Source organism: Vigna umbellata, chromosome 2 (assembly GCF_029865625.1).
Source record: "Vigna umbellata cultivar VRB3 chromosome 2, Vumbellata_1.0, whole genome shotgun sequence".
NCBI classification, from domain to species: Eukaryota; Viridiplantae; Streptophyta; class Magnoliopsida; order Fabales; family Fabaceae; genus Vigna; species Vigna umbellata.
The window spans coordinates 38,360,499-38,378,625 of record NC_142166.1 but is presented as its reverse complement, the minus strand read 5'-3'; the positions used below and the strand labels follow the sequence as shown (position 1 = coordinate 38,378,625).

At 31.0% G+C, this 18,127-nt stretch overlaps 1 protein-coding gene across 1 annotated transcript; it reads left to right on the top strand.

Annotated features, from left to right (window-relative positions):
• Window positions 1-6,127: 6,127 nt before the first annotated feature.
• Window positions 6,128-8,996, top strand: LOC124842136 (uncharacterized). Its single transcript, XM_047318559.2, has 3 exons — window positions 6,128-6,521; window positions 7,801-8,052; window positions 8,495-8,996. Exons 1-3 carry the CDS (start codon window positions 6,165-6,167, stop codon window positions 8,786-8,788), a joined length of 903 nt encoding a protein of 300 aa, XP_047174515.1. The 5' UTR covers window positions 6,128-6,164; the 3' UTR covers window positions 8,789-8,996.
• The last annotated feature ends 9,131 nt before the right edge of the window (window positions 8,997-18,127 follow it).

Sequence of the window (18,127 nt, the reverse complement as noted above, 5' to 3'; positions counted from 1 at the left end):
TCTTTTTTATGATCCCTCCACAAAAATATCTCTCTGCCCCCTAATCCTTCTTCTCTGCCTTTTTTTGTTTTGATGCATTGACCAAATCTCCAAATCCTTACTGCAGAAGCCGTTTTCTGCCCCCTCCCCTCCAACACACTCACACTCGTTGTCCTTCCCTCGACAAAACATTTTTTTTACTAAAGACAAAATAGAATGTTCCAAACCTTTTTTTCTTTTTTTTTTATGTTAATTGCATTTAACCACATTAATTATATTAGAACAAAACTAAAAATAAAAAAATAAGAAGTAAAAACAAAGTTTGAAAATGGAAATTATGAAAGGAAAAGTAAAATAAAATAAAAATATAATACTAAAAAGAAAATAAAAATAAAATACAAGAAAAGAAATGAAAATGACAATGTAAATGAAAACGAGTAAATAATAGAATATAAGACATAGAATATGATAAAGCCAAAAATCAATCTGGACGAAATTTGTATTGACAGCTGCCCCTCTTTACTTAGATTTTACTAGATAATATGACAAAGTGATGTTTTCATATTATATTGTAAAATATAAGTAAAGATTGAAATACTAATTTCGTCTGGATTTCTAAGGAGGCGAAATGAAGGAAGATGAATACGAGACATAAGATTAGCCAAATCCATGCAAAATGTGAGATTGTAATGAAAGAAATCGACCATTGCGTAGCAGAGGGCTGACATTGCAGATCGACAATGTCAAAAGCCACAACCTTCGAAACCTTTACTCAGTCATGGAATGCGGGAAAGACAGTGTAGGAAGACGAAAAGCCCTAACCTTCGAAAAACACCAACCTTAAAAAATCCCAACCTTCGAAAAGTCTTAACCTTCGAAAAGCCCTAACCTTACAAAAGCCTCAACCTTCGACGAGCAACAATGGTGGATGCCAAAGAGATGAACAAAAAGAGGGAAGATGAGAGGGGAAGATGAGAAAGAGTTCAAGAAAAAGCGTCAATGCAAGAGTTGAAGGAAAACCGTGAAAAACAATTAGGTTTTTCTCTGTCTGCCTTCCCCTTCCAAAAATACCCCCAACGTTACATTCTTTAACCCTAAAATTCAAGTTGAACAACACCAATAGACAATCGCCACGTGGAGTAGTAAAAAAGTTCGCAAAATAAGGTTGTCAAAGAAACGTTTTCCTAAATTTATACTTAAAAAGAAGTATTGTTTTTTTTTGTGTGCAAGCTTTGAGGTGACACCACAACATTTTTGTTAGTGAATATTCTACATATTTTAGGTAAAATACCTGATAAGATAATAGTGCATAACATAACATAAGATGCATGAGGACACAAAGATCGATAAAATTCTACTATTGTTTGTTTTTATGCAATCTGAGGTCAATCCAAGGTTTTTATAGATAGTAATTATATGGTCATATACATTTACATTATTATAAGGATGAAATAATTATAAATTGAGAATATTTGTATTTTTATAAAAAGAAGAAAAATCAAAAATAAAAATAGTATTGTTAAATAAATGTAAAAAAATATGTATGTTAAAGTATTATTTTTATTTTATTAATGTACATTTTGTATTTTTACTCCAATTTCTAAGTATATATATGTAGATAGATAGATAAATGGATTCCATAAAACGTGTGAAAGGTTTTGTTATCTTCATGCAAGGTATGAAGTTATATTAAAGTTTGAGAACTTTTCCCTATACTTCATGGTTTTTCAAATAATAATATATATGTCCTGCTAGCAAGTTAGAAAGAATCTTTTTAGATTCTTCTCTCTCATTCCTTCATTAAAAAAACCTTAGTAGTTTACATATCTACGCCTCTCTTCTTCCTTCACGACTTCCATACATCTCATTTTTCTTCCCTTGCAAGAGGTCTTAGAATATAATAACTTCTTAACTGATTTATGTTTCTTCTGTTACATTTTCTCTTTGTTTCCCCTCTTCTATATAAACTTTCTTTTCTTTTTATACAGACACTATATATATAAGTGATATATTTCTTTCTTCCCAAGACATTTTCTCTGTTTTTTGTCATTCTTGCTTTGTGAGTCTACTTTCTTACCACAATGCTTGTGAATGCATACTTACATGAACTTTTGCACAGTCAGATTACACAACAACTCCTATTGCATCTCTTCTCATGATAGTATCAGAGCTCTTCGTTTGAAGAGCTCTATTGCACCACTTTGACCCTTTTCTTTCCCTTCTTTTCTTTTTATTGGTGTTCTTTATGCTTCCTTTGTTCATTCTTTCATAGGTTTCTTGCAAAATGACTGAAGAACATACCCAATCCTCTAGCTTCTTGTACCTTCATTCTAGCGAAAGCCTTGTTCTCTCCTTTGTTTCTCCTCTTCTTGAATCTACCAACTATGCCTAGAGCAAGTCCATCTCACTACTCTAAGCACCAAGAACAAAGTCTAGTTTGTTGATGGAATCGTTGTGCAACCACAAAAGGAAGATAGTTTCTGCATAAGGATAATAGAAGAATGCATAAGAAGTTTAAGGTTGGCGATTTAGTGTTGGTAAAACTTCAACCTTATAGACAAAATTCCATTGCCTTGAGGAAAAATCAGAATTTGAAAATGAGGTATTTTCGACCATTCCCATTTATAGATCGAATTGGATTGGTGGCATACAAACTCTTACTGTCTGACAATGCTAAAATTCACCTCATCTTCCACATCTCTCAATTAAAGGAATGTAAGGGTCCACATGACACCGCATATGTTTCCCTACCATCGACTACACTACCAGAAGATCTTTTATTTATACCTCAGTCTATCATTCAAAAACGTGACATACTACGCAGGTCCAACATAGTTCCACAAGTCTTAGTTTAATGGGTTGGTTTATCAGAAATAAAGGTAACATGGAAGACATTAAAGATTTTGTCAAAGATTATCCTGATTTCAACCTTGAGGAAGGTTATTCTTGATGGATGAGTATTGTAACGAGTGAAAATAATATTACTACTGAGGGAGTAGAACGGGCAAAAGAAATGAGGGGCAAAAATGAGTTAGTTGGAAAGCAGGACATATAACATTTGGGTATACAATTATTTGAAATGGACAAAATGGAAAGCGAATAAAATTTTGGAAGTATAGAAAGAAGATGCAAGAAAAAGCCCCTTCTTGCTCTTCCACAATTATTAACTACATTTTATAATATTAGAAAAAGACTCAAGCATTCTTTTCCACTACGCCACACCATATCATTATTCTCACAGTTTGCATTACTACTACCATCTCTTCACTATTCCTGTTGCACTATTGTTGGAAAAGAAGAAGAGAGAAAAACGCTAAAGAGGAAGAAGAAAAGAAAAAAAAAAAACTTATGTCAAAATGTTTTTTTCCAAAACATATATTTAATGTAATCTTTACAAAATATATTTCATGTATAGTTATTTCAGAAAGTTACATTTTGAAAATTTATTCTAGAAGATATTTCATACATTTCGAACATTCTATTTCAGAAATCACGTTTCCGAAAAGCTTGTTTTGGAGGAATATGTAATTCGGAAGTCCCTTCTCAGAGCAAATTGTCATTTCAAAGTTTGATAAGGTGCAGTAAGTAAAAGCCTTTTGTTAATAGGCACATAAAAACAAACTATCGGGGGCCAAAAAAAACAGGCACCCTACACCTCCAATCCTTTTACCTGCACTTCCAATTTCCATAAATGCCCTCTAATTATTAAGGTGATTATAAATTAAAATTTATTTATTAAGAAATTCTGTGATGAAGCATTGAATTAAGGTGGAAAGTTTTGACTTCTTTGTTGAGTGTTCCACACTCTATTTCAAACTGTTAATTTTAAATAATTGCAAACGATTAATTTTAATTCAATAATATTTAATTAATTATAAAAACCTAATATTTTATCAAAAAAAAGTAACAAAATATCTTAAAATTTAAAAAAATAAAAAACTATAAAATAAATAAAACATTAAATAATTCAAAAAAATATAATCAATTTAATTAATTCATGACTATATTATTACAAATAAAAAACTATAAATTCTATAAAATTAGCCCTGTTGTGAAATTTGCATCCACGTATCTGAGAAACAAAAGAATATACATGAGTAATAGAACAATTCAATGAAAGAGTGAAAGAAACTAATGCCTACGGATATCCAATCCGACCAAGGTTGAATCGGTTTTTAATATCCGTTTAACGTCTTCTCCTGTTTCCAAAATCGATTTCCAGGAGAAAGAAGCTGAAGAAATGTAGGAATGAATGCACCCAATGCACTAAATACAGTTGAAGCTGAAGACTGATCCACAAACAAGAAGAAGTTGATCTCGAAGAAGAAGTTGATGTCTGGATCTATAGAGAAAGTGAACAAAAGGAGAGAAAGTTGGAAAAAACAAGCTTCGAAGCTTGAGATCAGAAACAGAAAACTCCAAAGAAATAGGTGAAATATCTTTGAACAACGAGAAAGCTGAGTAAAAAATTCAAGTTAAAAATTGCTTACGTTTTATTAAAATTTAATGAAGTTTTAATAGGGACATTATTGGCATTTAAGACAATTTTGGAGGTGCAGGTGAAACCATTTGAGGTGCAGGGTGAAGTCCCCAAAAAAACCAATTAGGTGGGCTTAGAGAAAAGGTTGAGGAGTGTTTCATCCTTATCTTTCAAGATCTTATTCTCCACCTCTAAAAATTTCACTTTTAATCTTTTGACATTTCATCTTACATTTCCAACTTTTTCAAACTTTATTTTTAACTTTAATAAATATTTTTCTATTTTCTTTTCTTTTTTACTAAAACAATCTTCACTACCTTAATAATAATTTAATTTAAAATTTAAATATTATTTAAAATAATTTTATATTTTAATAATTATTAAAATATAATTTATATTATAATAATAGTTATATTAAAAAACATAAAAATAAAATAATAAAAATAAAAATAATAATAATAATAATAAATAATAATAAATTTGATTTAATATATTCAAATATATTAAATTATAATAAAATATTAAAATAAATCAAATAATTATTAAATTTTAAATAAAAATGAAAGTTTTAAAAAACTTATTTATATATTAAAATCTATAAAATATGTTAATACTTTTGCTTTTTATTTAAAATTTAATAAATATTAAACTTAAATAATAATTATAATATTACTTATTATATTTTTATATTTTAATAATTAATAAAATATAATTTATATTTTTAAAATAATTCTATTAAGAAAATTGAAAATAATAACTAAAATAAGAATAAAAATAAAAATAAAATAATACTCAAAATTATATTTAATATATTTAAATATATTAAATTATATTAAAATATTAAATTAAATTTAATAATTATTAAAATTTTAAAAAAACAAAATTTTGAAAAATTTAATCGATATAGATATCCGATACATATCCGATAAAGAGTGGTTCTTAAAATTTTATTTTATATATAAATTTTAATAATTATTTAATTTAATTTAATATTTTAATATAATTTAGTATATTTAAATATTTTATTTAATGTAATTTTATTTGTTATTTGATAAATAATTGTTTTAAAATTTTGTTTATTATTTAAATTTTAATAATTATTTAATTTAATTTAATATTTTAATATAATTTAATATATTTGAATATATTAAATATTTTATTTAATATAATTTTACTTTTGTTATTATTTTTATTTTAATTATTTTATTTTTGTATTTTTAATATAACTATTATTATAATATAAATTATATTTTAATAATTATTAAAATATAAAATTATATTAAATAATATTTGAATTTTAAATTTAGTTATTATTAAGGTGGTGTAGAGTTTTTTTAATAAGAAAAGGAAGAAAATATAAAAATATATTTATTAAAATTAAAAATAAAATTATTTATAAAGTTAAAGATATAGAATAATGATAAGATAAAAAAGATTAAAAGTAAAATTTTTGGAAGTGAAAATTTTCTGAAGGCATAGGATGAAACACTCAAGGTTCAGTCAGGCAAATTTCGCGAAATTGGAGTGGAAAGTGCAGCGCCATCGGTAGTTTATTCTACGTCCCGCCACGCGTCACAGCCCAACGTGAAGAACAAACAGAACCCCATGCAGGTCGCCACGTGTCCAAATAAAATCTGAGCACCAACCCTTTTTGTCTTGGGGTAAGGATCCGAATCCACTGGTGTCACACCAAAACAAATTAGAAATGGTGAAGCTAGCATCTGCAAGGGACTTCCGCACCTACGGCCCGGGCCTCGCCAAAAACCGCTTCGAGTACATCAACGCAGGGCTCTACCTCATTGCCACCATCCTCCTGCTTTCTGGCATCACGGCTCAGCTTTCCTCCGAAGCCCGATCGGGCCTCGTCCTCATCTTCGTCGCCTTCGGCTTCATCTTCCTCCTTAATCTCCATGACCTCTTGGCCCATCTCGCTGGCATCGATTTCCAGTTACACTTGGTGACCTTCGACCTTCAACTCGCCTTCGTCGAGTTCGCCGTTCCCGTCGTTCAGATGCTCGGAGCGCTTTTATTCTTCGTCGGAGTCTTCTTCCTTTTTATTGAGGTATATATATATATATATATAAACACACACGCGCGCGCGTATTCTATTGCACTCATCCTTCGTAAAATATGCTTTAAACCTGATGTTTAGTTATGGTTGTCTGGTTGCGACGCTTTCTTAGTCAAATCATAATGTAGTATTCATTTCTTTTATGTGATTTCTCCATCACCAGTTCCCTTCTGTTCTGTTCCATTCTATGTTTAAAATGCGGAGTTTGAACTAACACGGTTGATAACAAAGCAAATTAAAGGTTTATATATCTCTGTTTAGTGTCTGACTATACCTCAAACACTGCCACTTATAAGAAACCAAACAAAATTGAGTTTAATGCATGTATATTAGAAAACATTGTCAGGCAATCTAATCATAGTAATGTTTTTTAGTTCTTATACGAATTCCGTTTCATGTGTGTGTACACACCACATACATAGTGATGATACATGGATACCCGTTATAAAATTTATATTTGTGTCATTTATTATTTGTGGGCGTATGTGTATCTTTTTTCACATATTATAATCAACTTACATTTCCAACTCAACAACTTCAAAAGTAGCATGTGCTTATATCTCACATCTTTTGCCACATATATTCATGTTAGACCCATAGTTTATATTTTTTCTACTATAAAAACTTAGGCGTCCCTACTTAAATGAAGGACAGTTGCTAAAATAACCTGAGTTAGAAAGATCTACCAAAGGTGAGTTTTGCACCACTAGTCATGGAATTAACCTATCTTTCATTAGAATGAATCTTATAATTAGCCATTAGCTATGCAAATGACCAAATTGGTAAGATGTATAATTAGTTATTTTGAAATTCAAAACCTTACAATAGGTGCCGGATACTATACCTAAAGCAAAGGTTATTTCTAACATGTCTAAAAAATGCTCAGGTAATATGAACAATGAAGAGTGTTTGGACATTTTTCTTTAACTTTTGGCTACCTAGTTGTTAAGAGTAAATATCCAAATTGCTAGTTGTTAAGAATAAATACCTAAGTAGGTAATGTGTTAACTCACGATTAAAATTTTCATACAAATGGATTCTTGAACTTTTCAACCCCATATAAATTTTAGTGAGGAGCAATTAGCCAACACCTTCAACTTTGAGCCACCAATTTGACATTTACTCAGTTAGTATTCATTTGTTTGCCTATAATGTTTGCATTTGTGTCTTTTAATTAATGTCTCACGTGCTTGGATTACTTGTTTATATAGTTATTTTGGTTATCTAAATTGGACATCATCTTTTTTTGGTGTGTGTAACCAAAACACAGGAGGAGAAAGGATATGGGCACTTCGAACCGGCGAAGCATGCTCTTAACATGCTTGTTGCTGGTCCTGTATTGTGGGTGATAGGATCAATTCATAACTCATGCCAAATTTATGAGAAAGCTGACGGTCATGTCCAAATCTTGCAGCAATGTGTGTGTATTCCATTTTTTATGGGGAGTATGTCATTTATGCTCGGTGCGTTTCTCAATCATTGGAAGAAGTCTAAAGAGACTCACCACGGCATTCACTTACTTGTAAGTGATCTACTACATATATTGAAGAACAATTCAGCTCTTATTTTGGTGTTAGTTGGTCAGCTAACAATTTTATGCGAGTGAGGCGAATGAGAGTACTGAGCAACAAGTGACCTGCATAGCTATGAGTTGGCCTAGTTAATATTTTCATGTTTGATATTTACTTTTATCAGCCAACAGAAAGGTTATAATAATATCGATAACGTACAAGAAGTGCTGTATGTTGCAAACAAGGGAAAAAAGAAACAGTTCAAACAGTATCAAAAACTGATACATTACAAGTGATCTCATTCACTTTCAGAAAAACATTCATCCAAACAATAGTGTTAACCTTTAGCAGTAGGAGCAGTATACTCCTGCATAGAGGCAGTGCACACTACTTGGTGGGTGATTGTTAATTACTATGAGTACTAAAGAGGGTCAATGTTGATGATTGATACAGGGTAGCACTTGGATCTGGCTAGGCATCTTCGGAAGCCTAATGTTGCTTATTGGTGGGTTGACAAACTTAATCAAAGTGTTCAAGATGCAACAAATGAATGGAATTAGACTGGAGAAACTAAGAGGTGGAGCACACGAGCGTCTGGTGAGTTCAAGAGAAGGACATGTTCCCCTGATCATTGAACGGCAATCTTTAAGCCATGAGCCTCAAGAGACCAAAGTTACTTTACCTATTCCTACGCCTGCTCCTGCTTCTACTCCTTATAAGGATGTCCTTGTTGGTAGTGCTAAGTAATGATTGATGCTGTCTCCACTCCCCTTTTATGCTCCTCATTTTCTGTTTCCTTTTTTAATCAGGGAGGGCTTTCTTTATGTTACTATATATTATATAGAAGCTATTTGATCAGGCCATAGATAGATAGCAACCAAGATTCAAGTTTCAAAACAAGCAGAGACTCTTATCTTAGATTATAACTTCTAATGACACTGCCATACCTTGTCTACTCAACTGTGCTCCTTAAATGAAGTATTACATTATGCATTTCCCATGCACACGTTCCTCGACAGGCTTCAACGTGATAGAAAATGACTTCAAGATGGATCAAACTCATGAAACAGAGAAAAGAGAAGATCATATTATGTAACAAGCATAAAGTTATTTTGACACAAATTTTTTACATCATTTCTTACTTTATACTTTTTTTTTTAAATATAAAAGTTTTTTTTTTAAATCATTTAAATGAATGCATTTTATTATTATTCTTTAATATGAAACCAAAAATGATAATTTGACATTATTTTTCTTTAACTTTTATTCTTTTAGCTTTTATTTAAAAAAATACAAAATTTTATTTTTTTATAATTATTTTATTCTTATAATCAATATCAAATATATATAAATAATTTCTATAAAATAAATGTAAATATGAATCCCAGAAAATGTAAATCGGTTTACTCTTACCCATAAGAAAACTCTCACTCAAGACTTGGAAAGAGGAAAGAAAACTGTTTGATGTTAGACCTTTGTTTGGTGTTAGACCTTAACAGATGGGTAACTAATTCTAACTAATTGAGATAAAAGTTAACTTGAATGAATTTGGAGAGACTGATTAAATGAATTTGAAAGGATTTGAAGGTAAATTTTTTTGTTGTTTATTTAACTGGATTTTTGAGATAAGTGAGAGTGGATTTTGAAGTACATTTTTTTAATTTGTCACATCAATCCAATTCTATACTAATTCAAACTTTACTTCCAAATTCATTTTCACTTACTTCCAAAATTCACTCAAATAAACAACAAAAGATTTAACTTCAGATTCTCTCAAATTCATTCAATCACTCTCTCTCAAATCTATTCAAGTGAACAATCACTCTCTCTCAAATCTATTCAAGTGAACAGGGACTAAGTGCTTGGCTAATCGTTGATAACGAGTGGTCAGATATACACATTGAAAAATATTTTAAATATTTTTATCATATGATATTTATAGTTTCAATTTTAAAATATGAATTATTAATCTCGTCGTTCATATTTGTCAGAACCAGTAAAAATCAAAAGTCAGAAACCAGTAAAATCCACGCACGTATTTGTTTAGTGGAATTCACGTGTCAAGAGGGGAGCTCGACACTCAGATGACGAACGCCAGGTGTCAAGCTGAGAGGAGTCAGAAATCAGTTAGTGGGAAACAGGTGTCGACTGAGGAGGGGACGTTCGTTTTTGAGTGGGAAGCAAAACTTGAATTTTCAGAAAAACACTCTACTCTCTGCAGGCACCCTCTTTTCAGATTTCTGAAGAATCCCAATCTCTTCTCCTTCTCTCTGCATCCTCTTCATCTTCTTTCTGAGAAAACACCCATTTTCTCTCCTCCAATCACTATTCCGGGATCGTAGGAGCACTTCCGGCGTCAAGAGCTTCCAAATAAACCGTTCGGTTTGTGAAGCTGGGCTGATAAGTCCTTCCCCTCGCTCTGTCACTCGTTTCCCTAAACATACAAACCCAATTCTGGGTTCGTGCGTGGATCACCATTCTTAAAATGAGTGGTTCTGATAGTGTCGGGTTATCACTTGTTGTAGTTTGAATTGTCGAGCGTTGACGGTGGGAGAACCTGTGGTGGGGAAATTGTATTTCGGCATCTGGGAACGTTCGGTCACGCTCAGAGGTAAGGGAAGCTTATTTAATTTAATTTGTATGCTGTTGAAATGTTTGAACGTTCGTTTAGTTGATTGAATGATTTTGATGCATGATGACTGATGTGATTGGATTGAATGAACGTTCGTTGAGTTACTAAAATTAAAGTGAAGTATGAGTATTGTGATATTTGACTATATGATATATGATGGTTGCCCTGTCTGATGGATGAAAAATATGAAACTTATATGATATGGATTGTATGAAGTATGAAAATTGATTATAATATAAATGTATAAAGTTATGAAACTATATGTTAAGAAATGAGTTTGAAAATAAACAAGTCTGGTATGAAATTTCTCATATAAAAGTGTACGTTTGTTACTGAACGGTCATTGACCGTTCGGTTTTCCTGGTGAACCTAGTTGAAACGGGATTCTTTCATTTGGAGAGAATCCCAGTTGAGGACGAGCATCCTCGGGTGGTAATACTATGCCTGAGCGTTCGGCCAAGTACAGTTGTATCTGGGTATCCTATGATAAACTCAATTTATATATATATATATATATATATATATATATATATATATATATATATATATATATATAATGGTATATTTCCATTGTTCGTAAACACTAGTTCGATAGTATCTTATTATATTTATCAAGTCTTTTATTATAAGTTTAGTAGTGCTCGGTCTTACACCAAGCGCTCGTACTGAGTTGTGCTCGGTCTTACACCAAGCGCTCATACTCGTTTCTTGTATAATCTATCTTGATGAAAATAGCGTTCGTTTAACTTCAATAGAATTTTATTCTCTACCGTACTCGGTCATTTACTGGCATTCGGATTTCTTGATGTAAAATCAAATAAGTTAAATATTCATAAGCGTTCGGTTTCTTCATGAGAATTCTTCTAAGTATTATTGTTGGAATATCTTGAAGTGTCTGTATCGATTGGTTCCAGCCTAGAGTCGTAGCCTTTGGCGAGGTCTTTTCAGCGTTCGGTCAGAGTTATCAAGAGTCGGTTCATATAATTGATTCACTTTGTAATGAACGTTCGGTTCATTCGTTCCTTGCTATATCTATTACACTCGGTTCTCTCTCAAACTGACAGTAAACCTCTCGGTCTTATTCTATTCTGGAACTGGAGACCTATCTGTCTCGTCTCAAGTGTTCGTCCTCGTTCTGAGTGAGGATTTACGTTCGGTCTGGCGTCTTTATAAAATTTTGATCAAATAGGAAATTGAAATGGTTGAAAGTGAAAGATGAAACTAAAATGATTGGTAATGAAAGACAAACTTGAGATGATTGATAAAGAAGGATGAAGAAAATATGAGATGAATAGAATGTTGTGGATTTGTACGAGCGTTCCAGGGAGGAACGACTCAGGATTGAGAATTGAGATTTGTAAAGTATGATTGTGGTTATGCTAGTGCTGGCAGTTCATCCTGATGTTTCGTGAGTACTCGTCCTCACGTAGAGGAGGGTAGGTCATGTGTGGAAACGGCAGGAGATCCCGTCCCTAGGGGTACTTTGGATGAATAGGATTAACCTCGGGTGGCAACTGATGAGAGTATTCCAGTTACTACATCACCCGGGTGCATGAACGCCTATAGCTACACAGATTTCATACAGTCCGGACAGTCAGTCTAGTACTAGGCTTCGTATGATATGTATGATGAAATGTACTTTGTTTTGTTGGATTGTTTGGAATGTATGTTTATGCATAATTAAATTACATAAGCTTACCCTGCGTTTCCTGTCATGTCTGATTTTGTACATCCGTCCTTGTCATTGCAATGATCATCCGTGTAGATGTGAGCAGAAGGAGGCGAGCTGCTGGAAGAAGCGCTGGAAGAAGAAAATTTGGAAGAAATTGATGTAAAGACCGAACAGTAGGACGTTCGGTCAATAATCTTGTTAGTAAGGTGGTCGTTCGATCACCTTCCTTTTTGTTAGGTATGATCGTTCGATATTTCTCTTTTGTAAACCGTCCGGTCATGATTTCTTTTACCTTGAGCAGTTTAGTTGAAAGTCTTTTTGTAAGGTCGTTCGGCCATGAGCGTACGCTCGACTCTAGTGTAAGACTGATTTTAGATTATTATTAATGTGATTATCCTAATTATAGATTATTGCTGTATTTTTGGATGTTACACTATTTTTCTTTTTTCTCAAATAAATTGCATCAATATTTTCTTTTAGTAGATAAAAATAATATATATGGAGGGAGTGAGGTTATGTAAATAACATTTAAAAAATAAAGTTTGATTATTTTGAGACATAATTAATAACAAATTTTGTCCAAAATATTTATATTTCAATATTTTTGAATGTTAATTATATATAGCCAGTACTATCAATACTTTAATAAAAGAAACATGTTTAAAGAAGATAAATTATACTATACATGTACTTCTTTAAATAATACAATTTTGATACCTTTTTTCATATCACAGTAATAAAATTATGAATTTATAATAAATTATAATAGAAATATATAATAGTTTCGTTTATTTCTTAAAATACAAGTAATTGTCATGTTGGTTGACAAAATGAGTTTAAATTATTAAAATAAAAATGGATGTATAATTGTGGGTTTGATTGATTTAAGAGAATATATATATATATATATATATATATATATATATATATATATATATATATATATATATATATTATAAATTGGTGTATATATTTTATTTCTAATTTTACCTTTTAAGTATTTTTTAAATTAAAATAATTATTCTACCAATTTCATCGACTTTTATTTTAAATTTAACCGTTTATTTTTTAAATTTAACTATTTTTTTCAAACTAAAATAAAATAATCATGTTAAAAAATTATCTAAAAAATTAATATACCTACAATAGAATTGTAAAATTAATTTAAATTTATTTTTATAATTACAATAATAATATTTTTATTATTATTTTATCATAAAAGAATAATATACACATAATACATACCAATGCAAAAACGGCTTTTAACGTATGTTATTTTGGACTTTTAACGTCTAACCCTTCCCTAACGTCATATTAGAAGACGTCAATTTGACGTCGAAGACAAAATCGAATGTAAACTTGACGTCAAATTACACATCGTCAGACGTTGCAATAGATATTGGATTACATATGTTATCACTAATATATATATATATATATATATATATATATATATATATATCAAATATATTATCTTTATTTTATATTTATCTATAGTTAGTTTGTTATTATTTCTTATTTGTATTTTGGGTTTAGTGCATATTTTTTTTATAAATAGAGGACGTTGTGTGTATATTCAACACAAGAGAAATTAATGTCATACATAATTTTCACTATATTCAACATGGTATCACAGTTATGGTTAGAGTCTATCCTAGCGATATTTATTTATTGTTTGTTGAGTATATTGTTCCACCCGCTATTGGACCACCCATTAATGTCTAGTTTCACGTTCGAGATGATGTCAATACCTCGGCATGAGGGAGTGTGTTGGAAGTCCCACATCGATTAGAGATAAGGCCAATTTATAATATATAAGTGGGTGCAAACATCACCTTACAAGCCGGTTTTTTGGGATTGAGTTAGGCTTAAAGTCTACTTCTTAACATGGTATCAGAGTTCCTACTCGCTCTTACCGCCTTTTAAACTTGTGGATCTGCTCTTTTTTCGAAGTCGCTTTTTTCCTCTTTCAGGTTCATCGTGTATTGTCACACGTCTCATCTCCTCCAGGCAGCTATTCAGAACATCGAGGTTGCTCTTTTTCCTTTTTTAGGTACCTTGATGAGAAAATCTTAGATTTTTTAATATTTCTCTCTCTTATTCATCCATGGTGTTAAAATAGAATGACTCAATTTCTCACACCAAGAGGGGGTGAATCGGTGAAGCGTAAAAACAAAAGCTTTTAAAATCCCTTTCACAAAATGTGTTATTAATTATGTGTTGTCATAATAAAAAACACAGATATTTCTGAGATTGGGTTTAGCAACACTTGTGCTCCCACTATCAATAATCTCAACACATGGCTTCTTCCGTGGTTATCTCTTCTAACCTCTTTTTGGTCACCATTGCGTTTGACCTGTTCATATATGCTTTTTTTCATGGAAAAGATGGTTTTTGTTAGTTTATTTATAGTGGTGGTGACTCTCCAACAATTACCTCTTTATCTATTGATGACATTCCTCAGGGGCGATTTGTAAGAAAAGATTTACATGGAGCAATCTCTCAGATTTGTTGTTTAGGGGAGTCTTTTGGGTTGGTATTTCGTCTTTTATATTGTCTTGCAAATCATTAGCAATTTGGTATGACTCGAGTGCAAAAACAGATATTTTCACTAAGTCTTTATAGATTATGTAACACCCAAATAATTTAAAGGGTATTACTGGTAGTAGAGACTAAATTAATTTGATATATGATATAAACAATCAAACTTTATTTCAATTCCTCCAAAGTACAATACAATACTTAACATAAATTTGAAATTAAACCTATAAGTCTTATACAACATATTTTTCCAATGCAAATTTATTCTTTTTACAAAAATCCCTGAAAGTTTTTCCTCGCATCTCTCTCATCATCTCTAAGCTTTTTCAACCGCATCTGCAACATTATCTGCTCCCATATAACATGAGTTATATGATCATAGCACAAACAAATAAGGGTAAGCCAACTATATCATACAATCATTAAACTTACTTATAATATAAATGTTTCAATCATGTATTTCTACAATTTATAAATACCATTATCCCGATGTCATTAATCCATTTTTTTTAAACTTCTTCAAAATCCTCTTTTTCATTTTCATAAACCTTACAAGTATACCATGCTTACTCACGAAGCCTTATGGTCAGACCGCTCTTTGCCTGCTTCCTTAAGCCTTACCTGTATACTATGTCTTACTTTCTGAAGCCTTATGGTCAGACCTCTCTCTGCCTGCTTCTATAAAACTTACGAATCATATGTTTATGTCAAAGCCTTATGGTCAGACCACTTTCTGCCTGCTTTCATAAACCTCGGGTGTTACTTTGCTCATATCAAGCTCTCATGGTATAAACCGAACATACTACTCCCAGTAGTAAACATCATTTCATAAGTAATGATTTCTTATATCCACTTCAACATTTCATAAAATCAACAATTCATACCCTCTTATCCACCTAACTCAATCATGTTCATTCTTTAATCATAAATTGACAATAACCCGTTTTGGTGTTAATAAATTAAACATATTGCCAGATATCATACTTCATATTATAAACTCATTTTTCCCATAACGAGTATAACTCAACATATTTTCACCAATCGAAAATACATCAACATATCTTAGGAACTACATATTAAAGTTTGGGCTCAATGTAACGATAAATGAAATATATATGTAGTTTTTACCATGATAACTTAAGAATAAAAATATAGTGTTCATCATACTTTTCAAAATTTTGAAATTTATTTCTCAACACATAGACTTCTAATTACAAATCCGAACGGTCAAATTATAGTAATATATCTTAGGAATCATACATCAAATTTTCAGGTTGATCTAACGGTCAAATAAAACAGAATCTATATTTTACCGAAAGGACTCAGTAACACAATAACAGGGGTAATTAATTTACTCAAACATGCATAACTTATTTCTCCAAGTACACATTCTTAATTAATGATCCGAACGGTCAAAATAAAAAAAATAGGTCTTAGGATTCATATATTAAAATTTTAGCTAAATGCAACGGTAAAAACAATTAAAAGGAATGTTTTACCACAGTAACTCGAAAATAAGAAAAATTATAATCATGAAAACTAAATTTACACAAGTGAATAGATAAATACCATTACCAAAATTTTAACATGTTCATAACTCATGTTCATGATCATAATATGTATAAATATCATATATAAGAAAGGATTAGCTCCCCTACCATCAAAATAATCTTAATATAAAAATTCAGGGGAAACAAGAAGTTGAATCTGGCAGAGCCGGTTAGACAACTTCCCATCCTTCCAGAAAGATGCAATAAAAAAATAGATAAAACAATAAAATTTCTGGGGAAACAAGAAGTTAAATCTGGCAGAGCCGGTTAGACAACTTCTCATCCTTCCAAAAATACAATATAAATAAGAAATAAAAGGTCTGGGGAAACAAGAAGTTGAATCTGGCAGAGCCTGTTAGACAACTTCTCGTCCTTCCAAAAATGTAAAGAGATAAGAAACAATAAAAGCTCTGGGGAAACAAGAAGTTGAATCTGGCAGAGCCGGTTAGACAACTTCTCGTCCTTCCAAAAATACAAAAGAAACAAATAAATGTTCTAAGTAACAATAACGTACAATTAGCATAACATAATCAATATCACGTTTTACAACTATCAAACTTGGTCTCATCACAGAAACATGTTCTCATTCAAAATTCAAGATCATCCAGAAATAAAATACTCCATATTCAAGATTTAGGATTAGACAAAAGCAAAGTATTGTATACTCAAAATTCAAGAGTAGCTTCCCTTATCTCTATTACAGACTTAATCTCCTCGTTCTCCGAAAACTTCCAGAATGTCTCCTTTGCAACTAGAAATTCTTCCAACTCTCTTCTCTCAAAATTTTTCTAAGTTTTTGGTGTAAATTTTCAACCTCCCCCCTTGGCTATTTATAGCAAAAAAATTTACTATTCATTTTTACTATTCATTTTAACTATTTATTTTTCTATTCATATTACTATAACAAAAATAATTTTTTATTCATAATTTGATGAATTCTGATCTCTTATGATTCAAGGCAACGTGGAATACTTATCCCTTCCACAAATTTTATTTTATTTTTTTTATTTTTTTTTACTATTCACTTTTTACTATTCACAATTTACTATTCACTTTTTACTTTTTTTTTAATCTAGTATCTGAATTACAAATATTTTCAAGGGTCTTACAGATTATATTAGTAACAAGCTTGATACATACGATTTGTATGCACTAGCTTGAGGGGGAGTCTTAGATATATTATTTTTATTTTATATTTATCTTTTATCTTTAGTTAGTTTGCTATTATTTCTTATAATTTTATACATAATTTTTGTAACGTCCCAAAATACAGTAATTACCATAAGTCAGAATTAATTACAATTAACGGTAAATCAATGCAGTCTTTAATATAAACAGAGATTTAAAAGCCGAACGGCTTAGAGTGCAGAGTTACAATATACAAAACGAAAACAATGAAAGCTAATAACGAACGGTCTTACAAAATAAAATAACCGAACGTATAAACCAAAAGCGGATGTCCTAAACTAGAAAGAAAAGACGGACGTCCTACTGCTCCGCTTTCACTTCCACTCCAACTAAATTTTCCTCCTCGTTAACGTCTTCCAGAGTTGTCTCGCCTTCTGCTCACATCCACACGGATGATCATTGCAAGACAGGACGAACGTACATAGACAAATGGACAACACAAGGAAAAACGAAAGGGTAAGCTTATATAATTTAAGATATACATTAACACATACAGTGAACAT

Coding starts and splice junctions, on each gene's coding strand:
- LOC124842136 (XM_047318559.2), top strand. CDS start 6,165: ATGGTGAAGCTAGCATCTGCAAGGGACTTCCGCACCTACGGCCCGGGC. Junction 6,522..7,800: donor TCTTCTTCCTTTTTATTGAG/GTATATATATAT, acceptor ACCAAAACACAG/GAGGAGAAAGGATATGGGCA. Junction 8,053..8,494: donor ACCACGGCATTCACTTACTT/GTAAGTGATCTA, acceptor TGATTGATACAG/GGTAGCACTTGGATCTGGCT.